This window comes from Parambassis ranga, chromosome 2 (assembly GCF_900634625.1).
Source record: "Parambassis ranga chromosome 2, fParRan2.1, whole genome shotgun sequence".
Lineage (NCBI taxonomy): Eukaryota > Metazoa > Chordata > Actinopteri > Ambassidae > Parambassis > Parambassis ranga.
The window spans coordinates 30000411-30027375 of NC_041023.1; the positions used below are offsets into that span (position 1 = coordinate 30000411).

The following is a 26965-nucleotide window of genomic DNA, read 5'->3' on the forward strand; positions in this document are numbered from 1 at the left end:
GAGAGAGAGAGTGTATATGTGCGAATCTGTCCGTGCATGAGCATACACAGTGGCAAACACACATGCAAGTAGAGCCACTCTCCTCTCTACCTATTATTCAACACATTTATTCGCTCTGGCTCCAACCTCACAATCTGTTGCTATAAAAAGATGTGGCCAAAGCATCCAATGGTCCATCTAATCTCTTTCTCTCCTCTAGGAAGGCTGTAATGAACTCCTCTATGCCACACCCACCAAAGGTTATATATACATATACCCTGACATAAGAAAATGATAGATTCCAGTGGTTATGATATTGAGGACTTTTTGATGTATGCATTTGTTTCTGTGCCTGACCTGGGTCTCAGACATGACGTAAAGGTAGTGGTGGTCAGAAGAGAAGGCCATGTCTCTGAGGATGGGTCCGTTCTCCACAGCCTGCACAGTCTCATACTGAAGAGCACGTGAGGATCCATCAACCCGGATCTGGAAAGAAGACAGAAGGTCATTCAAAAGTTAGTATATTTAATACACATTCCCAGTAAATTAGTAAAACATTTTAAACCTAACACAAGGTGACTTTTTGCATTGTTTCTTGTTATTGTTGTTATTTAGGTCTGTGGAATCAGATCTAACTGTGAACAGCTTAACTGCCTGAATTAAGTGCAAATAGTAACAAATTCCCTCATTGTCTTAGATAATAAGCCACTATAATGATTATGTGATTTGGTGTGGTTATATTCACACTATCCCAGAGGTAACATGCAAATAAAGAAGAGATGAGGTACAAAGACTGCTGATGCCATCCAGAGGAAATCTATTGTCACCAAGGACAACAAACTGTGCAAACAGGAACTAAGGGATCATTAAAAAGGTATTTTTTTCACCTTTGGATCAGTGCATACTGATACTGCTGATACTGCTTTAGGGTTTTCCCCATGCATCATGGCTTTTAGTGCTGTATCTGAGAAGCACATCCTTGATCACAGTTTGAGTCATTTAAAAGTGATTATGACAGTAAGGCATCTGGGCAAGAGGTGTGGCCTATGAGCCTCTAGGTGGGTTTACTCAGCAGAAAGTGTATGGAATTGGCCCTGTGCACCTTTGGTGATGTGATGGAAGTGATGTGGGTTGTGCCAGAACATCTGCTTACATCGTCTCTCATACACACACACACACACACACACACACATTTAGGGTGTGTTCCAAATGATTCTTTCCAAATCTGTTCCTCTGGCTGTAATTTTACTGCTAACACATACCTACCCAAGCAACTTTCAGCACCCAGTGGTATACAATCATACACACCTGTCTACAAGTCCTTTGTGGACTTGTAGACAGGTGTGAACCAAGTCTTGTTAAAGTTGTGATGACTCTTGGTAGTTCTTTGTGCACTTCAGCACTTAAGAGTTCACAGGTGACAGGCACAAACAGGAGATAATTGGACAGAAAGCAGATGGTCGAGCAGACAGGTGAGTCATTTTATGATTAATTATAATAAGCTTACGACAACATACTCTCAGTGTTCCCTCTGTCAGCATATCATTAAAAATCCTCTGCTGGCCCCCCATTAGCTAAACGTCTCTTTAAGGTCAAAAAGCCTGGCCTGTCAGTAGTATTGTAGCTTTGACATTTATTTCATCCTTACCCTTGTGAGATTTATCAGAAAATAATGAATATTCCAATCAAAAGCATCACAAACACGCCGAGTCTTGACCAAGCACCAACTTACAGGGCTGAAAAACAAAGCCGACAAGTAAATGCCAAAGGTCCTCAAACACTTACGACTGGCTTCCAAAGACAATCAAACACCACAGACCCAATATGTTAATGAGTTGAGCTTCAAAATTGATCTTTAATTAATCCACGTGTACTTATTTTTCATCACCACACTAGTAGCATAAATATAGTCTTATACTTATAGTTTTTTTAAACACGTTAATTCTGTCTTCCCTTCATCCTGCATCACAACAGAAACTAAAGAACTTTCCTTTGACAATCACCTATTGTATATCAAAGAGAGAAACCCAAGTACACTGGGTGCACTTTAAATACTGCCATAGCCTTGCTGTTTCTACTGATATCCAGTTTCACAACATGACATTTCTTTAAACAGGCACCATCTTTCACCCAGACTTCACCCTCCTCTCCCTCTGTGTTTGTTTATCAGTCATTCTTCCTCTCCTGCTCTGCCTCCTGCTTGGCTTGTGAAGTGACCTTGATCTCAAAGAACCTTGAGTTCTTTTTTATCAAAGTCTCACACACTTCCACTGGGAACCATTGTATGCACTTGGGTCAGTTGCAAAGAAAAGAACAGAAGGCAAATAGGCGAGAGTGAAAGACGAGAAGGAGGTAAGAAGAAAGAAAGCTGCACGCGAGCCAGGGCCAGATTCAGCAGGTGGGGTTATCTAATCTATCCAATCGGGTGAGTTTAATATTAGTTGCTGTGCATTAGCGCACGGTACACAGCATGTGTGTGCATGTGCATGCAAAGCTGTGTGTATCAGCTTACCTCTATGGCATATGATAAAGTGTGGAGTCAATTGCTGTGTAGAGTTAAGAGGCCAAAGGTCTATGGCAGTGGCTGAATATAGAGTTTTATTGTGTTGGGACGGATCCACAGTCACCAGGGAGCAGACAGGCTTCAAGGGGAAGCTCCTGTATATTATCCCTCAATCTGACCACCAACAAAACAAATGAGCCACCAGGGAGCACACAGCAGGTCCACAAGCATGCAACGCTGGCTGGTTTAGTCACGCTGGGACCGGAGGCAAAGACACAAGGGAGAGAGGCTGACTTAAATCAAAAGCAACTGTACAATAATTGTCACATAGTAACTAAGTGATATTAGTTTTGCCCTGTATATTTTAAATGAGTAACCGTGGGCTAGTAGGTTTTAAAACTACAGTTGTCTTTATCTGCCCTACTTTAAAACTATAAAGGATTAACGCTGGCATCTGTATAGTAGTCAGTCAACTCAGCACAAACAAGACCCAAGTAATAATGTATTGCCCATATAAAATGTCAAGATTAATTACACATTTATATTTATTTAATGAACAGACACTTTTGTTATGAGACTTCCAATTCATCATCTGCAACCACCATTATTAATGTCTTTAAGTCATTTTTCATCAGCCTAAAATTAGCAGCTACACTGGTGCTAACCAATATTATCTGATTCCCTTTTCAACAGTAATAAAGTGGATTAGCTGCTCTATGCTAAATGGATTACAATGCTAATCTCTACTATCACATTAGCACTACACAATAGACATTCACTGCCAGACAGACTTCATTTTGCGTCAGAATAGTGAGAAGGTGAGAGATGGATTGGGCCAACACATAAGAAACTAAGTGTGCTCACACAAGCATTTGCATGTATAGCAACATTGGCAGTTCACCATCTCTCTTTCACACACACTCTCTGCCTGGCTGCAGATACTCATATGATAACTGGCTGTGCTCTGGGGAGAGCAAGGAGTGGTTATTGGCACTTTTGACTAAGAGTACACTTCCACAGTGCTGCAAAATATGTGTTTCACAGATTCACAGAAAATAAAGTCCCACATAAAGTGACCACCTTGGCCATAAACTGCATCCACCCTGTGGCTGTGAAAGGTAACTGCAGCAGAATACAGAGCTGAAGGTTTCTGAAGTAAAAGAGCAAATAAATCATCTTTCACAAAAGCACATTCAGAACAAATGAAATATTGTTGGTTAATAAATGTTTTCAAAGCTATTTAATCCTTCAGAGACCAGCAACAATTATTGGATTTCATTTAGGAATAAAAAACAGCTTCAGCGTTAAAAAGTGCAGATAAAAAGCAATTGCAACCTTGTGTGCAGATGGTCTTTCTTTCCTTGAATCTGTCAATGAAAAATAATGTGCCCAAAGTGACTATCTCTCTCTCTCCATGGGGCTAACAGCTAGCAGAAGGTGTGATACAGACGGGGAAGCCATTCCGGTGTGAAAACCACAGGATTACCCTCGCTCAGTTTGCTCGTGTTGGCACTGTACGCCACAAAAGCACATGGAAAGTATGGCACTTCCTCTGGTTTTGCATGAAATCCATTTTTGCTGCAGGTAATAAAATAATTTGTATGCATTATACGTATGCTGTTCTACAGACAAAAATACCTGTGGTGTTGGGCTCATTCACAATCAATGCTGGGAACGATCTATAAGTGTACCATGTAAGGGCACAGTGGAGAAAGAAAATCAATAGATTTGAATTACTATTTTATTTTTAAATGTTAGGACACAAATTTCCTTACACATGCATAAAGTTAGCCTTTAGTGGTTCATTACTTCTGGTGAGGTCTGTAATCAATCACAGGGCTAAAACAGAGACAGACAATTTAAAACTTTGGCCGCCTAAAAATCATCAGTCAACCCAGCATGTACGCTGAAAGGGCAGAATCACATACAGAGAGAAACTTTGAGTAGACAATGAGAGAGACTGCAGAACTGTGTCCTTGCCTGCAATGGAATTGATTTTGGAGTGGCAAAAAGGAAAGCTTGTCACACAGAGTAGCAGTCTGTTAAGCATGGCACACACACACTGACACACCATGGCTGGAACACACACCATGACCAACATGCTGCAAGTGGAAGCCAGAATAAGCTGCTGACTAAAGCATCGCTGTGGTCTGACATGACTCTTGCAACCACCACGAGGTGAGTGAGCTGGAGCAGAATGTCATCCAAAGTCATACGGCATGCTGGGAAAATTTCCACAATATTAGAGTAAGGAATTATATTGATCTTCTGAATATGTGCTCATGGGCTAACCTGACTAACTGTGCCAGTATTTCTGCAGCTAAAAGGGTCAAGAACATAGCCTGTTCAATATGTCAAAGTGTGAGTTTGGTTTTGCTAACCTCACTGGTCAGAAGATCAAATTGTGGTAAAATGTTGTTCTTGTACTTGAGCCTTACATACCCCTCACATACCAAAAACACACACCCTTGCACATGTCTATCATTTCTTTATGATATTGATTATAAACAGACCCACATGCCAAAAGACACTGTAACCCGACCTGCCAATTCTTAGGTTTTCACCCTCTTTTTAAAGCCACAGCAGTGAGTTAGGTGTTCAACCAGGCAAGGTAGTACATGCATTAAGAGCCCAGACAGACAAACTACCAGACAGAGAAAGGAAACAGAGAGGAACATTCACTGTGAAAGAGTCGAGGGAGAAAAGAAACAACGTATCATCACTACATAATGGCAATATGTCTTTCCACGCACTCTATTCATACCGACAGCAGTACAATGGTGACTGTCTGATTGCCCAAATCCGTCCAGCTCAGAGAAACATATGGCAGACAGAGAGAAAGGGGGTGGGGTGGGTGGGGGGTGGGGGGTGGGTGGGTGGGTGGGTGGGGTGTAACAGAAGAGAAGGGGACTCGGAGGCGGACTGGCTCCATCTCTCAGTGTCAATCAATGCCAGAACAAACGCTCACTTCCTTACTGAATGCTTCGATATATAGCTTGAGGCGAGATGGACTAGGGAATACTAGTGGGGGAGTGTGGATGATTTGACATTAATCTGAGGGTATTAACAATGACGTGGCACACAAATGTGGGTTTCCAGGCTGGCCATGTAGCACTGCTGGAATGATGAATCACTTAAGATCCCCTATTCATTGCCAACAGGAGTTATTAGGGGCCATTGAAAGATAGACATGTGTTTGTATTCTGTGACCATTAAGACTGGCCTGGAAGGAAGGCACTAAATCTGTGCCATTTCTAATAAAGCACTGTAGCTGACACATGTATGACATGAATGCCATGGTATTTCTACACCTACAAAGTCGTTTGGAATAGTGTTTTACATTTTATGACAAGTTGCAATGGAGTCATATTGCAGTTGTCCAAAAAGTACAACACTGACTCTTAATGCTTTCTTTTATGAGGAAGAAAGTAAAATATTTATTCAACTCATTAAAGACACTTAAATTCCTCTTTCCATCTGACTCAACTCCTCTCTCTATAGGAGGATGAGTGGGCAAAAAAACCCCACAGAGTGGAACTGAACTCATTCTATGCTTTAATTCACTATTCTCTGTTTTATGTTTGCAATTATGCATATCTGCTACACAGCAGGATTTTAATTAATGCCTTTCCCCCCGATGCCTGCACTGTGAGGAGAGGTGCTTTGTGGGCGCAAATCAAGGAAATGTCATTGTTAGCGGGGAAGTAACTACAAAGATCTGTGTTGTCAGTGTCAAAACTGTGCAGAAATATGACCTCAGCAATGACCCTCCTGCGGAGTTTTGACTTACTGAGGCTAATCTTCTGTAGATACTGTTGCTTGAATCTTATATTTTTTTCCAAAAAAGTTATAAAGGATGGATTATAAAGCTGTTTTTGTAAATCTAATCCCAGCAACAATGTAATTCCAGTGATTTACATATGGTATATATAAAAATGCTTATCAGCCTTGTTATCAGTCATGTGTGGACATTGGTACACCATGCTCATTTTAATTTACATATCAGCAGTAATACAGTGTTTCAAAATGAGAAACATATTAAGGTAAGTGCATGTGCCTTAGGTGCACTTTTCTTTGCCATTGCTCCAGTAAATATTTTCTGACCACCTCACACCTGGGATTTGACACTATAGCAGAAAGAGCCACAGGGGGACCCCTGGATCGGTGAGTGACCGTTGTGGCATTAAAAGGTGTGGTACATGTTCGCCTGCAGGTGCATTCGGCCTAATAATCTAACCTTAACCCCCTGCTGAGAGATAGACAGAAACAGCAAGGAGAGAGGAGAAGAGAAGGACAAGAATGTTATTGTGAGGGATGATGGTGTTGGACGTGAAAGGGGACAAGTGTCTGGAGGCTTTCTAACTCATTTCTCCCCCTGTTCGCCTCTCCTCCCTCAATCTCCCCTATGGCTTCAAAGGGTGAGTGACAGGTCTCCCTGCTATCATTGCCTTCACTGCAGAGTTGCCTTGGAGCACTGTGACCAGGCAGGGGGCTCACAGCTCAGCTTTTGTTGCTCATTTCTCTCCACTGCTCGTACTTGTGCCAGTTTTCCCATTCTCTCTCTGCCGTTCTCTTCCGATCTTTAAGCCACGAGGTTGTCTGGAATTCCTGCAGGCTTGAGGCCAGCTCAGTCTCGAGAACATTTGTGACCTCTTGACTTCAAACAACTCACTCAATTTCTCTAATTTGATTTTTCCCTTTTGCTCTGAAATTTCTCTTCCTTGTTAGCTTGAAACTCTCTTCCCTCTCTGCTATCAGATGCAACCAGAAATAAGAAGCCTTCCAGTCTTAGCACTTTCTTTTCTCCCTGCAAAGCCGGTTTGTATATGATTACAGATGGTGTCAATTTTTCAGAGAAGCTGCTGTATTTCCTTAGCAATATACATCACTCTATTACCTTTACCGACTCTTTAAAAGTATGGCAGAGGTAAAGATCACATGACAGACCCTATTTAGCACAGACAGGCTAAGAAAAAACATGCACAGATTACTCTTTCAAACCAATTATTTCCTCCACTGTTTTCCTTTGTTACCACAGTGATAAGAGCTGCTGTTCCCACAACTGCTGTAGCAGCTATTGGCTGGGTCTTAAGAACCCCACAGAGGCAACGGCATAATTTGAGGGCATGTCGCCACCTGTGTCTCTATTAGTGATGCAACCTGGTAGCAGTGCTACAGAGCCACGTGCACCCCATTAAATTTTTTTGTTGACCAGAGGCAGTTTGTGTGAGAACTGAAAGACTTTGGGAGCCATTAATGAAGTCAACAGACTCCCCAGAGGGCACCACAAATCAGGAATCACAGCAATGTACAAACTCAGCTATGGATATAGTCTGTTAGGAAGAGTGTCGCCACACTGTTATATTGCTACACATTCGCAATGATATTTAGAGCCTGTGTTGTGTGTGTGAGCAGAGAAACACACACAAACAAGGATAGGATGTATGTGCGTTGTCCACACCTTTGGGAATTGCAGGACCCAGGAAGTTGGGCATATGGCAGAGCAAGAGCTGGCTGGCTTTGATGTTAGAGAAGAGGATGAAGAGGAGAGGAAAATAAATATTCCTACTCTTCATCACACATACATCATACTCTTCCTTATTTCCTTTTTGCTGCCAATGTGTGTTATAAGTTTCAGTTTGTAAGCTGTGGTGGATTGTTACAGTAACACCATGTTTCTGATTTATGATTATGAACAAGCTTTGATCCAGTCATCAAGAATGTTTTGGACATTATTAGCAGCACTCGGATTTGTCACTTTAAATACAAATACAAATACATTTACATTATTTAAATACATCCTGCTTCCTAATCTATCCATCATCATGATCAATGATAATAAATTGACAGATCCATTTTATATAAAACAGATAAGCTCATCAGAAGACAAGTCTTTTTTTAAATGAAGGTCCAATGACAGACTTTGATCAGCTATCACTTACAAACACTCTTTCATCCTAAAGGTTTTATAGTCTTTTCTTCATAAATGTCAATCAGCAACATGTCTAACCAAAGTGGTGAAGAAGGGCCACAACCCCTAAAAGATGTCTGGGTCTGATAACGATCCAATGACAGGCTCTGATCAACTTTAGCCAGGGTGAAGTAATGACTTTGAGAACTCTTTTGTCCCTTTTTTACCAGGCCGTGCTTTGTTTTAATGGTTATCTATCTCCCTTCTTTTTACTGCTTATCAGTCTGTCCTCTTTTCTCTGGTCAATACTAATTTTCAGCTTGTTTACCAGGGCAAACAGAGCAGTTCATTGACTTCAAACGTGTGACTGGTTTTCTGGGAGATAAGCACAAATACATAAATAGACACAAACATGTACTCATACACCTGTAAGGAAAACACCAGGAAAGACAATACAATCCTGAACTTTTAACCATTTAACAGAATGAAAAAGAAAGTGTAAGTGTAGTAAAGAGTAAGAAAGGTGTGTATCTGAGTGTGTATGCAGGTGTGTGAATAATAGATGGGGAGCTGAGAGCCAGACGCTGTCTGAGAGCCGACATCACCCTGGATCCTGTTACCACATACTGCCATCAAAATAACTCTGGAGACACAGGCATACCCTTGCACACACACCACACACACACACACACACACCTGGAGTTCAAACACTCGGGCACACTTCACATACACTTCATGACCTTTCTGCACTCTGGTGCTCCATTTCTCCACACAGCACTATCTCTGTCTCGAGTCAGGTTAGGTGTAATCACAGAGTCCTGTAATACGATGCTGTAAAAAGAATTTTGAATCTTTTAAAAAAAGGTGACGATGATGAATCACACATTTTTTAGGCATTTTCTCCGGTATTAGAATCTGGAATCAAGCAAGCACGCACACATATTAAATCTATGGATCACTGACTGCAGCTGAAGACCACACATACTCATGAATTCATAAATTATCAATAGTCTTTCCTCTCAGACCTGTGTGTGTGTGTGTGTGTGTGTGTACAGGAGGCATTCATTGCTTCCCCTTCAGTTTTATGTTGTAGTGATTTATGAGGTTCCAACCAAAGTTTCTAATTAAATAGAGAAGCACCTCACAACCAATTCCTCAGAGATAAGCAGGTGCGAATTTCTGTGTTCCTTCCTCGTTGTCTGTGCAAGTGTGTTTGTGTGTACTAGTGCATGTGTCTGCGCGTGTATATTCCCTTGTTTTCAGCCCCAAGGGCGCTTCCTTTTTCTTTCTCATCTCTCCTCTTTGCCTTTATTCCTTTATTAAACACACTGGCACACTCCCTCTATTATACCTGTTTTCCCACTGAAGTGAAAAATTGCATTGCTGGTCTAGCAGAGAGAGGGAGACAGAGAGGCAGAGAGAGAGAGAGAAAATGAAAAACAAGGAGAGTGAGGCAGACAGGGCAGGCAAAGAATAACACTGCACTAAACCCTTGAGGCATGTGTTGATTCACCAACTGCTATAATAATGGAAACATTGCGGGGAAGATGGTGAGAATGAGAAAGAGCAGCAAGACTAAAGGCCAATGTCCACAGAAAATGGCTTGGACGCATTCCATGAAGCCCAATTGTGATGGAATGGAACAATACACGCAGTGACTGGTCGATACAATGTTTTCAGTGTCCACCAGCCACAGAGGACGAGGGCCTACCACACTATCGGTATATGATAGTAATTTCAAAAGTAATAAACGTAATATTTACAGAGAAAAACTCACATAAAGGGCTTTAAAGCTGAAAGGTATGTGTTTTGTTTTTGCTTGACAACACAAATATACTCTCTTTTGGTAGCTTTGGTAAAACATTTGAATAAAGATGATGTGACTGACTGGCGGATTGAACTGCCAATAAATAAGTAGAGTTATTCTCAACTTTCCATATGTCAGGGACTAGTTTTACGGGAGAGTTCACATGCAAATAGCATTGAGAAAATGCCTGTTTGACACTGGCCTATTTACTCCTTACGAGTACGAGTTGCTCCTCGTATTTTTGAGGTCAGGAATTGTGCAGGCACCTATAAGAAACAGACAGTTGCCTTAAGTCACGTTTATGTTTTTCACTCCCCGTCTTATTCTCACCAGAGACTCAACACATTAATCACAACACATAGCACAATTTCATTTCTATATCGCCCCATATGAGTATAGTACATCACATTGAATTGTATAACATTCTAGAAATATATCATTAGGCTACGACCCAGCTTTTAGCTGTAAGGCAGAAATGTTTTTTGTCAGAAAAAGAAATATGATGTATTACAGCGAGTGATATATATTACACTGAGTTTTGTTACCTATCTAATAACATATTTAATCCATTTCCTGGACTTAAGAAAATGATTCCTGACCTGGTCATGCACTCATTCTGAAATCCTTGCTGTTTGCATTATTCTGGCTCTCTTACAGCAATAAAGACATCACAACTCTATCTCATCCCTTTTACTGGCTCTGTGGGAGGTTTTTTTTTTCTAAAATTAGCCCTGATTTATCAAGGGAGCACATTAGAGTTTCACGCCCATGCATTATGTGATAGCATAAAAGCAGTGTATTGTGCATGATAATGGAGGCTTCACAGTGGGAGTCAAATAGCTGCACCCAATAAATAAATGAGTGTGTTGTTTCAGGATGGTTGGTTATATAATCACAAAGACAAGGGAACAGATTAAAAAAAAAAGCATGGAAGCATGTTCAAAAAAGTGATACCTTTACAAGTATGTTTGCATGCACGTGTGTGCTTGTGGGGAGTTTCACAGACAAACACATTAGCTACTGCAGTGCGAGACATAATGAACATAAACACTTGGTGCAGTTCCATCCAATGTAAAACCTTGTTCCTAAATTGTTTTCACTATTACATTTAGGCTCCAGTTAATCACTGACAACAGTTCAGGAGGCATTTTGTTTATTCAACTCTCTTAGAATAATCAACATCTGTTAACCAAACTGGAGTCAATGGTGCACGAGTAAAGCAAGATTGTGCGATCAAACCCTATAACAAAATGAAATACTGGGTCAATATTAATAAGCTGCCAATGATACATACCTTGAATACTAGTCTTTATTTTTCTTTTCATGACAGGTGTTTTAAAGTATGTGGTTAATTTGACTTTGGCTGCTATGACAGCGTGCATCAAATAACCACAGTCATTCCCTGGCTTATTTGTCCTACTCTGCCTCCAGAACACTCTTTTTCCTCCTCCTCCTGCTGCTGCTGCTGCTTCCTCCACCTCCTAGTCTTTTTAGCCACATTTATTTCTCCCCTCTCTACCTATACTGCCCTTTTTCCATGAGGCATATTGAGAATACAGGCAAACCATGTGCCACTGTCAGAGCAGAGCAAGCCTGACTGACAGAGAATAAAAGAGACCAAGAGAACAGATTGGAAGGAAGTGAGACACATCACCTGCAGAATGTTAGATAAAGATGGGTGTAAGCTGCACTAAAACTTGAAGACAGATAAAAGTTCATTCTTCCTCCGGGGGGAGAGACAGAGTCAGGGAGGAATCTAAGAGGATATTTGGTGAATGGGGACTGTCAGCTTGCATTGCACAGAAATCCTCTTATACCTCAAAATTTCAATTAGGTGGGGAAGCGTTTCGGTGTAGTGCGCTTCTCTCATTCTGCGCAGGAAGTACAAGGTGCATGAGGTGGGATTTGTCACAGCAGACGACAGGCCACCTACATTATGATTCACACACACAAAGACTGCTCTCTCTTCCCAATGCCAAAGCCATTTCAAGTGACAACAGTGGTAAACTTGATGCTACTTCAATGTTCAGTGAGCAGTGTAGCAATTGAGTTTGTTCCACTGAAGAGGATCTGAAATTCAAACTCCACAGGTTTGTGTTGGGCTGCTGTCATCTGTATGACAGCTACAATTACACTATGTGTCAAGCTCTCCAAATGACACTGACTTACAGTAATTACAATGCCAAATGTAACAGCCCATTTCATGGTCTGTGTTATTTAATTCCTACCTTAGTGTTTTGCTTTCATTTCGTATTGTCTATCACCGTCTCTCTCAGAGTCAACCACAGAAAAAAGAACCACATCCATTTTTTTAAATGGATTGTGTTAAGTAAAAATAAATCTTTTTATTATGTGACACATAATCTATTTTTATGAGACACAAGATTAGTCTTCCTTTTACCAAAGATTCCTTTTAATTTTAACAATTGAGGAACAGAGGATTGAGAATCAAACACTTATACAACGGTAGCAGATAATGATTTGCTGTGATTAACAACCCGTGTTTATGTAGCTATGCTCCCTCTCTCTATGAAATCTGTTTAGATGGACTTGTTGCCATGGCAGCCAAGAAAAAAGGGCATAGAAGCTTGTGTCGATAAGAGAAGCTTGTGTTGTGATGTTAATAATTGTGCAAAAGGGTCAGTTTTAAACTAATTTTCTCAATATGTTTCAGAATCATTGGGAGTCTACCTGTTCAAGTCATGAAATGTGAAGACCTGTGGGTTTCCAGCAATAAAAAAAATCATATCATATTTCTTTTTCTAACCTTTTCCTCCTCCAGTTTGTTCCATTTCCAGGATGTTTTTCAGTGTTTTATTTCAAGTTATTTTAACCGTGTTCTCCCAGCAAATTTAACCATTTTGCTATCTAAGCCCTCAGTATTCTTTAAAAACTCTCCAGCATGTTCCCTCCATGTCTGTCCGTCCGTCCGTCCCCCCCCCCCCCCCCCGACCCTGTCTATCTAGCCCTTCTGCTCCTTTCTTTCCCTAAACTCTATCCTGTGGTTCTGTTCTCTCACCTTTTCTCCCCCCTCACTCTATTCCCAGCTTCCCAGCTGGCTTTCATCTTCCCCAGGTTAGATTACTGTAAAGCACTGCCTGTCTGCCAGCATTCCTGAAAGCTTTTCATCTCTGCTCTGATTCATCTGGGGAGACAGAGAGGGAACTGAGGAGAGGGTGAGGGATAGAGAGAATAACAGAGGATGCTAGCAAAAAGAAAGGGACAGACCGAGACACAGACAGAAAGAGAGAGAGAGAGAGAGAGAGAGAAGCCTGGGTTGTGTTGTGACTAAGGATTTGAGAACCTTCAGTGGTTAACCTGCACTGCACACTGCACCATGGGCTGATGGGAAATTTCCCTGCTGGTCTCTTGGCTGTCTGTGAAACGCCCACTCAGTGCTGAGAGCACACCTCACTGGGGACACACAAATATGCTCACACATTGATGCACACATACAGGCTGAAGCAAGACACGAGGAAACGTTCACAGAATTTACACACAAGTATATATATACGCACACACACACACAGTAAGTAAGAAAACAAATGTATCAAAATGAAAGACAGCAGGGAAACAAAGATGATGCTGAGATACATTGCTTGCTTATTATTGTGCAAAAGCACACTTTCCCACTCAAGCAGATCAACACATCTACACTCAACCAAATTAATTGTAGTTATGTATATTTGCATAAGATTTAAATGTTGAACCGCTCTAGTAGCACAATACACCTGCAGATTGTGTTTACAGTGTAACTGAGTCAGACAGACATCCCTCATCTCCACATAGCAAATCTACTCAGCCCTGAGAGAAAGAAAGCACTGGATGCAAATGCAACAGAAAATGTGTCCAAGTATGTGTGTGAATGTGTGTACCCACATACATGCACTGACAGCTTAAAAACAACAGCACTGGTTTAATTACAGAAGGGCCTCTAGCTGTTTATCACTGCACTTCAGTGTGTGTGTGTGTGTAACATAACTTTGTATGATTTCCTGTGTGTGTAAACTAGGGGACATCCACTACAAATGTCTACAAATGAGACACTCTTCTCTAGCCTCTGCCTTCAGCCTAACTTGCACTCTCCTTCACTGTCACCTCCGTCACCTCCAAATCTCATTCTACTCTATCTATCCTCTGTGATGGGGATGTGTGATGATATGGTATTCAGAACTATTAGGGGCATCCCTGCATGTGATATTTATGGACCTGTCAGTCTTCAGGCCCTACTCACAACTCCCACACTCTTTAATCTTACTGCTGTCATCTACTGTCACTGCCTTATGTCTCTGGCCTTGGCTAACTGCCAGCTGACACAGAGCACTATAGTGTGTGTGTGAATATACAACACTGTACAGTACAGCAGGGCACTTTGTGTCAAATGTGAGGCATAAGTGAGAAGTGTTTTGTAATGATACTAGTTACAATAAAACTATCATCATCACCACCTCCAATCACCTAACACAATGCCACTATAAAAGGTTGCAACAACATAATTGGGCAAGGAAACAGGAACCCTTTAGCATGAAACAAACATATTTAGTTTTTCAAGCAGAAAGTAAACATGAAATTGATACTGCATGCAATGAAAGCATTAACATGTACGTCATGATCATTCTTATAATTAAAGCTAACAGCATGTGGTGCTTATTACCTTGGATTACCTACAGTTATCTCAGTCCACAGGGTCTATGTGCGGACTCAGAGATCACCTGAGGCAGATGAGCAGGCTCATTGAGTGAATGAAGTGATCAGTGTGCCAGATTGCCTTTTACAGCAATTGAAAAAAGGCTGAAACCTTTCTGGACACACATATAGTACATAGACAACACACACATGCATACAAAGACAGGAGCAGAGTCTTGCAGCTAATTCTCATTGGTCCTGAAGAATTGATGTGAAATTGCTGTGATCAGCGAAGTAAGTAATTATAAAATGAAATCCACAATACTGAGCGATGTCAGAAATTAGAGCCCAGCAATCTATAATTAAAAAAATATTTAAAAACTGTGAGGGAAAATTTTATGTCAAAAGTAACTAATTATCTGTTTTATTAAATGCTTTAGTACAAATAGAAAACTAACATATGTATAAGACATTAACCAAAACCCTAACAGGCACTTGTCAAGGTCTTCTCAGTAAAGCAGCCAAAAGGCTGAATGCCCTCCCTCCAACCTCGGTAGCAGGTTAATTGCACAGTCTGTAGGGGAGTGCTGCCTCAGTGCCTTAACTTTGGACACAGACAGATGGGTCCGCTCACCCTTTTCTTCCTCCTCCTCCCTCTCTCCCTCTCTCTCTGAGATGGAAGCAGCACATCATTATCTGTTGGGAAGTCTTCAGGTAGACCTGCTGAGTAAGCACACTGACCAACCTCATCTTTTTTTTTCTCCAGTATACAGCTTTCCATTTTGTTCTAGATGTGCACAGTTACTGGAACTAATGCTGCCTAAAAGGCAAAGCTATTGCATGTAGCACTAATTGTGTATTCAATATGCTGCATTACACGTTGCCAGCATTGTAGTGTTTAAAGTCCAATCAATAAATGCAATTAATGCCACAAAATAGAGTATAGTGCAGCATTTTTGCAGCTGGCCATCATCATGTGGTAATAGTAAAAGGGATTATTATTGTCAATGCTCTGCTAGCTGGTGTAATGCCAGTCTTTGGGGAAATTAACATTTCCCCGATTTCCCCACATTTGCAAGCCTTACAATTAAAAAACTGCGAGACTGAATGACTGATGGAGGGCTGCAGAGGGTTTAGACCCATGTTTCACTTAGTTCAACCTAGTAATTCGATTTTTCCATAAACATAGCTTAAATGTCAGCAACGTGACCCTACTAGGCCTGGCTCAATATACAGTATGTGTATACTATGTATATTAATAAAGTACTATGTAACCTTTTCAGCATCCAGTATATAGTTAACCATTTGTACTTAATAGGAAATTGTTTTTCAGCAGTCACACTGAACAACATGAAATGCAATTTGAGGTTTACAAATCTACAATCATTCTCTATTAGACTGATGTCTATTACTAAAGTGTCTATACATGTCACCTTGATCCATACCTACCCTCCCTCCCACACACAAATCCATTTTCTTCACTCCTGGCTCCTAAACTGTCCCATTTGGGCCCTATCATTTCCATCTCCCAGGGGCTATGTATTTTAGCAAGCCCAGTCATAGCCCCTTAGCTTCTCATGATCTTTGAGCATGTGTGTGTCTAAGGGTTTTAGGCAAGGAGATGAGGGCTCTAGGAGGGGACTGGTTGAGGGATTAGCTCTCCTGTCCTCCTCCAGCTCTTTACCATTTTAATGAGGCAGGGCAAGAGGGTCTTTCTTCTGCCCCAGCCAACTGTGTCATAGTCTGGGCCTGGGGACAGAGTATGACTGCAGGGGTTCAGGGACGGTTTTGATACAGCATAGCCATTGTATGGGGAAATAGAGTGAGATATGGCTTTGATGAGAGAGGAAAGAGAAGAGGTGTTTGAGAGAGAGAGAGAGAGAGATGGACGTATGTGGGTGTCGTAAAAGAGTGTGTGAGCACAAACCTCTATATGTGTATTCTCCCAGAATAAAAGAGTAATTTGGGTTTTTCTATGGGCATACCTCCAAAGCTCCCCTGGTATGCACCCCGATAACACAGAGAGGGCACATGTGGATTAACTCTCAATTGAAGGAACTGTAATTACCTGGTGATATGAATATTATTACTACTGCCAGGCAAAAGCCTGGCAATTTTCCTTTCAAAAATGTACAAATGTAAAAGGGTTAACTAAGCAAAAGGTTGGTAAAGCTTCCATTTGTAATATTGTGTTCACAAATGATGACGAAAATGAAGGGTTAAAAAAAAGGCTGAAACGGCATACTTTTAGGATTACGTTGAAATACTTCTAAGCTATAGTTGATACATTATGTGGTAAAGTTTATATTTATGGCACTGCAGTCAAGAGGACACATGTGTTACTGTTTTCAATAATACTAGATTGGCTCTGACAAAACCTTACAATGCCACCTGGGCTCATGCAAGGCAGATTTAAAATTGATGCTTTCAAGTAAGACAAAGCTACTGTCACTGGAGTGAGAGAATGGAAAAAAGCCATAGGGCTGCCACAGGGCTTGACAGGAATGGACAGTGGGAACAGCAAAGGGGCTGAGGGGCTCTAGTGGTGTGTGTAAAGATCAAAGGTGTGTTAGTGTCTGTGTCTCTAGCGTGCACTTGTGCATGAGCCTCTCTGTTCTTTCATTCACTGAAAAGAATGTAGAAAAAGAAAATCAGAATCTTCAAATCTATGGCAAAACAAAACTGGTGCCCCTGCAGGGGTTCTGCGTGAGTCCTCTCTGGTGGACAAAGGACCTGACAATCATCACAGGGGGTCAGGAGGGTGGTCAAAACTCAAACAAGAGTACAATGGTTCTTTGGGTTTCCACACTGACACACACACATAAAGAATGCATGCCTAATCAACCTTGGGGAAAAACACAAATAACCTTGAACTGATGATCTGTGTGTCAGTGATAAAGGGTTTCATAAAAAGAAGGAACTAGACCAGCCAAAGAATGCTACTGATGTGAATGCATGCAGCCGTGGCTTTTGAATTGGTTATAATAGAGAAGCCCATGAAGAGGAGTCATTGATACAGGCTCCAGTCCACTTCACGGTGGTTTTGGCACTGAGTGGGTGAGACTGAGAACCATTTCACAGCCAAAGACACTTGGCCTTGGGGCAGAAATGCCTATGGAGTTGGGCTAGGCTCAGTGCTATGACCTGAGGGTCATAGGACAGGACACAATCATTACTGTCACTGGTGCTTGACTTAGGCTTTGTCTATCTGTCTCAGTGTTTCTCACGCATACACTGAGTGACCTTGGTTGACAGCACCCATGCCGGTCAACCATGCCTCCCTAGTCATATCCTGAACTGATGAAACAGACGAGATCCATCAATTTTCTTCCCTCTTTTTCCACATACATACACCCTCATTTCCTGTCTCCATCTGAATAACCTTCTTTAGGTTGACCTTTACCAATCTACAGTATTATTAGGACACTTTGTCTACTGCCCTGTTAGACCTTCACCTCTTCTCCCAATTTTATTTCCCCTCCTCTGCTTTTTTTTCCAGCACGGCCGTTTCCTTGGTGTTCAGGCCCTGCAGTTCCAGGATTGGCTAAATCACAGTTAGCCACAGGCACTAAATAAGAACAAACGCCTCTGCTTTACCTGTACAGCCTCCCCGAGGGGACACTCAAGAGTCTGAAAGGCAGCATGCATTCTCTCCATTTCTCACTGTATACCACCTCCCCAGCTCTTCTCACTCTCTGCATCGCATGTAATTGAAAAACACAAGACCCACAGGCCTTTACTTTCTCGAGTAAAGAAATAGGGCGAATGCCCCATAGGTAGAGGAAGAGAGGGGGAGAGTGTGGGGGAGGACACATAGAAAGTGCACTGCGGAGGAATGGGAGAAGTGATTTAATTGGACAATACGGCAGTCACTGAGGCTAGCAGACACCTACCTCTGGAATCTGTGTGCAGACAATAGAGGATTGTTTTCAGGAGGTTACAGGGCAGAAGGTAAGAAAACAGAATGGAAAGAAAAAAAACATACAGAATATAAAGTAAAACTGTCCAGATCTGAAGAAGATATAGATGTAAAGGAAAGAAATTTCTTATTATTCAGAAGCTGTACAGCTGTAAAACACAAATGCTGATGTACTGAATATATTTCAGACCTTTGACATCATGACTACAAGAGCATCTAGTGACTTGTGAAGATAAACATCAAGAAAAGCATAATGTGACTCCTTAAGACTCATCTGTGTGGCTTAATACCTAACACATCTGACATCTCAAAAAAGCTGGAGAAAATTAGTGTAGATATAAAAGAGAGGATGAGCAGGGGGCCTGCTAAGTTGTTTGATTTTAAACGGCAGGTGTGCATTAATCCCCCCACGGATAGGACACAAGCTATGGGGGTCTCTTATCACTCTGTTTACACACACACCCATGTCCACTCCCAAAATCAAATGAAAGGAAGGACACACAGAGGGACATACACAACATGATGTACATGTTCAAATCCCTTTACAACTTTTTTTGTCAGGGCTGGAATCATGAGTTGACTCACAAATGGCTAACATGTTTGTCTTAAGCAGGCGCTCTTAGGCTCAGATGTGCATGTGCATACATATGCCAGTGTGTGACTAATTATTAATTTTTTTCTTTGTGTATTAGTGTGTGTCACTTCTCCTGCCTAACTGCTCTGCATTCTCATCTCTTCCCCTCACGTCGTGCGCACAGATGAAAGTGGGACTTGTGTGTAATTAATTGGATATGTTTGTAATTAGGGGGCGAGAGAGGGAAAGATGCGTGCAAGCCTCCTTTTGTTTTGTCTGTTGCGCCTAACAACAGCACAGGAAAATAAAAACTGATTACACAGAACACTAATTACCATGGAATTATCCCCCTCACTTCACAGGGTTAATTCTTATTCTATGTGTGCGTACACTCACACGCATAAAATGTGTCTGCTGTCCTTCTACATTGATGTGAACGCACTCTGTGGTGGTACAATAAGTATGTTATTGACCATTAGCCTGATAATAGAGATTCATAAGCTAAGGAGAGAGGGTAATGAAATATTTGCTCAACAAAAGAGACTTGCTTGTTTGTTGCTGACAACAGATTGTGACATGTGCCCACTAAATAGATGCAAATAACTTACTATAAACTTCAAGGTCCATACATGTAAATCAATCTATTACAGGTATTTTATAATATCTGACAGCCAGAATATGTATCTTTGCAACAGTGAAAGGAGAATGAGGTATTATCTTCCTGCAACATTATCAAAGTCCAGACAAAAACTCAAAGGTCAAGGTGTGTCTTGTATCATGTAAAGAACACTTCTTCTTGAGCTAGGGAACTTTCTTTCCTCTGAGTGCTATAGCAAATGAGTAAGCAAAAAGCTATTCAAAAACAAGACCAGCAGCCTTTCCATAAAGTGCTCTAAATGTAGTCATGCTGGTCTCAAAAGTCAAGCTCTGACACTAAATAAGCACAGCAGGGCTTTCTTTGTGGCTGCCTTCCTGTTATCTTTGCCTTTTTGGTAAGCAGAAAGAGTTGGTAATGAGTTGGTGGGCTGCTTGGATTGTTCCATTTATGTGTTGCGTGAGTGCACGTCTGTCTCTTCCAAAGTATGTATTTTCATAACCACGTGTGCAAATTGAGTGCACGTTTCCAACTGTGCCCAAAATGCCATCTGATTAACAGCCCCATTTTTTTGCTTGGTGGCGTTAATAAGCTTATCCTCCAGCAGCTTTTACACAAACAAACACAGATGTACAACTGACACCAAGAGACAAACTAATAAAGCTTTTCAGGCTTTTAGAGTGAGCCTCAATTGGCACGGGGCATTAAACCAGTGTATATACACAAAAAAGCATGCACCATAAGAGGTAACACACTGGGTGTTCACAGAAAAGAAACACACAATATATAAATATGTAAATTACAACTATCGCATAAGAGTGGGGGGTCTCAGGGAAGATTAGACCACACCTGGTGTCACAGTAGAGAAGCTCTTTCAACTTATAGTGGCTGCTAGGTCCTGCATATTACCAAAATGATGACAAAATATACTTCACTCAGACTCTCTTGTAGTGTCAGACATTGACAGTCAAAGCCAACCCTTTAATCTGCTTTATGCTGCAAACTAAACAACTAAAAGTGTAACTGTAGATTAAAAGAGAACAGAAAAGGCAAAAAAACAAGCTCAGCAAATGGATGAAAGCATGTGCTAACAAACATGCCTTCTGAAAGAAAACATATCCTTTAAATCTATGTTAGAAGTGACGATTGGCTGAGGGGTGGGGTGGGGGCACCCTCTTCCCTGAAGGTTACGGAAATGGAAGAGCGGATCCCTCTGGACCACTCTCTCTAACTCACTCTCCTCCTACATCCCTCTGTTGCATGGCTCGACTCGCCCTGTGTTGCCATGGCAACAAGGACTGGTGCGACATGATGAGGACTACGGAGGGAGGGAGAGAGAGAGAGAGAGAGAGAGAGAGAGAGAGAGAGAGAGAGAGAAGAGAGTAAGAGTGGGAGGGAAGAGTCCACCTGCGGTCCAATACCGGCAGCAGAAATCCTGAGGGAAGCTTGCCAGAGAGACAAAGAGACAGGAGTTCATGCCCAACTTCCTTACTCTATGGACTTGTCCCATAGCACAAAAAAACACTAACTTGTATTACTAACCAGCACCCCTTCTTTACCCTCTCCCAATTACTTTCATCCTTTCACTGTCTTGCTTTTTGCATCTGTCCCTTTCCTCCATTTCTCACCAAAATGAATTGGTAATGACAGTGGTCGGGTCCGCAGTGGTGAAGGAGAATTGTAATTATAAAAATGTCACTCCTGGTTATTCCAAGAAAAGAGGAGCCTGTGACACTTGGCTGAAAGTAAGAGAGAACTAATTCTGCTTCATTTATATCCAGGGTAACAGCAGTCATAACTAGAGAGCTTACAAACAGGTAGCTTTCATGCATGTTGTTTTGGTGGATTTCTCTTTATGCACGTATGAGTGTCACATCGTGTCTGAGAGAAAAATGATTGTTGAATTGCATGGATTGTTGAATCTCTCCTGTCTCAGTTTATCCCCACAAGCCCCTTAGTTATATATTGAGATATTCATAACATTTTTAGCTGCTCACTTTTTTCTGGACTCCCACTGTTTTCTAGCAGAGTTGTGCAATAGCAGGTGGCATTTAGAATAGAATGTGCACTGGAAATTGATGGTTTCCCTCCATAAAATGTTCATGGGAGACAATCAGCTATTTTAATGCCTGACAAAAATGGATAAAATGAAGTGAATGTCTTCAACCCTCAAATTTGTTTTTAAAGGGGTAGTTTACTACTTTGTTTAAGAATGAGATCAGTCAGTGTACCTCCTGCAGATGCTGGTTCCCATTGATCTTTACAAAGCAACCAGACTCCATTGACAAAAAGCTGCAATTTAACCTAGCAGAAAGCAGAAGCTGTCAATCTACTGCTGTGTGATTTTGGTTTGATTTTAACACATTTTTCAGATTCAAATTAAACTGTAAAAAACACAGAATCACACAAACAATACAAATAACCTAACCAATCCAGGCAGCTGTAGACCGACAGCTCCTGTGTTCTATGAGGTAAAATTGCTGTTGTTGTCAATGGAGTCTAGTGGCTTTGGAGAGCATAGATCGATTTAACTGCTTCACTTCCCCATCAGACAAAAGCTGTCTCACTGCAGGGTAAAGCAGAGATAATATTTAAAATATAGCATGCACTTAAATAGATATTGATTTCTCAAGGTGGCTAAAACACATTTCGCTGCTGACCCTGTCCAGAGTAGTTCAATGCTTGGGATCTGTGTCGATACTGTGTTGCTTCTCCAAACAGGGGGAGTGCCACAAAACCATTTTCAATATAATGGCCCTAACAAACTGCCCCTTAAAAGAAATGCCAGCACACGGTTATTTTTATGTACCTCATGACCATAGTAGGTTTTCTACAAACAGTGTGAAGATCAGACTAATTAAGAATAATGTCAAGTCCTTTAACCAGAAAAACAAGAAAAAAGATCCACATACACGTGAAAATCATCAAAGCATTATTGTCTTGTTTTGATGGAGAATAGAACATGTAGTCTTATCATTATAATCCCTGCCATGTTGTCACAATATGAGAAGCTTATATGGCTTTAGAAGCAGTGGGAAGTAATAAAGTCTATCTATATCTTTCACTGCTGGAGTAACAAGTAAATGCAGAGCTGTCACAGTGATGTAACAATCTGACCCAAGCAGGACCAGGGTGTCGAGACTCCCATCAGACTGATAAAGATGTTCATAAAAGGATTTATATTGGCTGTCAGAGTGTATAGATTATTATCAGGCACATATAGATGCAACATCCATCCGCATCCACAACTACACGCACAGATACAGATGGAGCCTGGCACATCAAACACACACAAGCGTCCCAACATATTTATCTTTGCTATTTATGATACCAAATGATTGAGAATTGAGTGATCTCTGCAGCTGATTCTGGTTCTGATTTTGGGTGTTGGATGACAGGAGGAAATCACACAAATGTGATCAGATTTGGACTCTGCACCGACACACAGCATCATGTTTTGACACATAACACAGGCAGCATGCTTATCCCATCATTACTACAGCTCACATTCCCTGTGAAAGACAACATAACCCAATTACCAGCATCCTGTTTTTGAAGGCAGTGCATTGGTGTGTATGTGTGTGTGTTTTTTTTCTGTTTGTTGAATCTCCTGATGTTTCAGATAGGTATTATTACACAGGGATGGCTCCTACTGAAGGTCATACATTTATATCCTGCCCTACAACTTATTTGGGCTCTTTATCCCTATAGCTTTAAAGACATGTTGACTGTCTGATACTGTGTTTAATACAATGTACCACCATTAACAGATTTTCAGTGGAACATACATCTGGAATCCAGCATATTGCACATGTGATTAATAAATCCTTATCCTTTTTTATTCCCTCTGTCGTTATTAGCTACATTTGCTGTCACACAATTAAGTAATCATATAAAAATGTGACACCAGTACTGTCAGTTCCCAATGGTGGTTGATGAAGATACCCTGATAACAATGTTGGATTATAAATCACATCATAACTCATCATGTATGGCATTTTTTTTATTATCATTCAGTATCTATGAAAAGTTTTCTTGGCACAACTAAGATGACAGAAAACAACCCCTTAGTATCAACATTACGTTCAAGGCTATATGAAAATAAACAAACCTCATGATTCTTCATCTACTTTCTTGCCATGCCTGACGATGGAAACCTGCCTACCAGATGCAACCTAATTACTCTTACTATTGTAGGTACTGACTGATATGGAGTTCAAGCAATTAACTAATAAAAGTCTATGCTTTCCAGTTCATCATGAGCTCTGCTCTTCAGGCAAGCTGCTGCTTAAAGGTTTTGTTGTTATGGTGAGGATGGCCTTTGAGAGGTCCAGATACAGCACTGCTAAAGCAATGTAACAGTGTTGTACCAGCTGTATTGCTGGACCCACGGATGTGCGCTGCTGGGGTGAATTTTTAGGATGAGCCGTTTTCTAATAAGGTAGAAGCCTCAAATGGCCAATTGTGTCCGCACAAGTATCTTTAAAAGTTTCACCCTCATTTCTGAACCCTCTCTCTTTACACACCTTCAGTGGATAATATTCATACTTGCACAATGTTAATTACAGCTGCTGCGGATTGTCAACTTAATGTTAGCGGTATTAGCGTTTAATTAGCATCCACCAAAGCCCTCTTTAGACTGAAAGAGTGATGGAATTTTGCACACTGAATACATTCTTGACTTTCAAGAGACAAACACACACAAAGTAACAGAAGTGAATAGTGACATGAACATTGAAAACCACTGACGTCCCATGACAGTCCTCTTCAATGTTGAGTTATATATTTAAAGGTCACAATGAGGCAGCTGATTAGACTAAATGCACTACGAGAAGCTTTTTATGTTGCCTCTGTGTAAACATTATAAAAAGAGCTTGGATGGGGAGATGGAGGCAGAGGTGGAATGATGGAGGGGTATTATACTGGAAGACCTATTCATTAACAGAATCCATTAGTGCATAAATCAATGGTAGAAATAAAACAAACAGGAACAACTAATTACAATGTACTGAGTTGATACAGCACATGTGGCTTTTCTTGTCTGTCAAGTGTTCATGTAGATTATTATGCATATGAGCGTTCTGCCATGTGTGGTAAAGAAGCTTACAAAAGTCATAAACATGCCAAGTGTTATCGGGCCTCTCTTAAGGTTGCCATTTGCTACTTTAATTAACACACTGCCAGAGGGAGTCTCCACTGATACAACTGTAATACTCCTGAATTCTCTATCAATGTTCCTACAACGCTGCAGGTTAGCAGTACTTCTTGTTACCTCTGAGATGCACCAGCAATAAATCAAACTGAAAAAAACTCTGGGTTGTCTTGCAGTTCATGTGGGGGCAAGCCAATTAGAGAGAATTATTTTAACATAAAAAAACATTGTTCACAAACAGAGATTGCCAATGTGTAATTCTTTCATAATGGCAAAGGTGCATTTAAAAATTTTAAGCACTTTGTCAAGGTCAATTTGTTATAGTGACACATGCATAACTACATATCTTGCTTGAGGCTTCAAAGCACAGAATATTGTAAGATTTGCAGCCTGTTTGTGTGTGTGTAGGGAAAGTGTGTGTTCCAACTGATGTCTGAAACATGTCCTTGAGCAAAGCAGTGTGTAAAGAAACAGAAGATAAGGAACCTGTCTGTGTGCGTACGGGATTACAAAATGAATTTTTACGTCGTATTTTGACACACAGCAAAACTTTTTCAACACATACAAAAAGATACACAGCTACGCATAATCATGCTGATCTGGTCCAATGAATGAAGTCACACAACTACACTACAGCAAGCAAGTGTGACACACAGACATACACGCGCGCACACACACTGTGAGTCTGATCCAAATAAACATATGGGTGAATAAATACACCCATAAATGTAATCTACAAGAACACATAGAAATCTTACATTGAAGTAAACGGGAACATTTACATACAGGTCCTTTTTTCAGTATGTCCTAATACTCGAGCCTCTTATATTCTGTAGGAACATTAATCTCTGTTATAAACCTGCCCCACACATAAAGAGACACAGATATGGTGCAGAATGTAAACATCTACAAATATAGATTTAAAACTGTTGCTTTGCACATAATACAAATCCTTACTCAATTAATCTCCCTTTAAAGTTTGCCTCTGACCCAATGCTGCCTTTCTCTTTTCTCCACCACTCTACTCATCAAAACCTCTTCTCCCTGATGGCTGCTTTCTGTTGTGCTCCCCGACATACAAGCGGGAGACGAGAAACCCAGCAAAACATAAAGAGGAAAAAGAAAACAGAAAGGCAATGCCAGAGAGGGAGCTCCACCGCCATTAAAGAGTTCAGAGAGAAGGGAAAAGGACTCAACTGTCAGAGGCACATCCAAATGCACAAACACCATCGATGATAGGATTAACCTACCACAAAAACCCTACTCTATTTAACACAACTGTTCCAAATAATTAACCTACTAGAAACCCTTGTCAAAAACATTTGCAGGCATGTCATTAAGGCATGTCGAGCTGGATTAGAGGAAAGAAAAAGGCAACAAGAAAGATAAAAACAAATGACAACCTTGATGAAAAGTTAAATAAGCAGTGAAAGGTAAGATGTGTTATTAAAATGAAGCCAGTACAAACTGAGAGGCAAACACAAAGAAAACTGAACAAAAGACAAACTGAGGCAGATCTGCAGACTGAATGTGGCAAAGCATGACTGCAATGCAACATACGATGCTCTGAACCGGGTCATAAATAGAAAAGAGGAAGACAAAAAGAAAGGAGAGAAGAGTAGAAAAAGAAGCCGAGCCCCATGTGTCTGACATTGTGCGATGGATGATTTATGGCGAGCATTGTCTAGCGATGTAATTGGCCGCCATGTTGGGTTTCTTGTGTGAGAATGAGAGCATGAGAAAAGTGGAGATATCTCTCGGACTTGTGTGGACTGCATCCCAAAGCAGCAATATAGCAAGTGCAAGGTAAGATGTATATGGCAAATAGGGAATATAAAAAATTTAACATGCTTTGCCAAGTAGTCTAATGTCTTCTACGCTTGAGGTCTTTTGCTTATT

At 40.9% G+C, this 26965-nt stretch overlaps 1 protein-coding gene across 2 annotated transcripts in view; it reads right to left on the minus strand.

Annotated features, from left to right (window-relative positions):
* Positions 1-26965, minus strand: part of plxna4 (plexin A4) — a 193925-nt gene that overhangs the window by 78625 nt on the left and 88335 nt on the right. For both annotated transcript variants that reach the window (XM_028432887.1, XM_028432876.1), the window contains exon 4: positions 337-465. In XM_028432887.1, coding sequence (XP_028288688.1) covers positions 337-465 — 129 coding nt within the window. The remainder of the gene's footprint in view (positions 1-336; positions 466-26965) is intronic.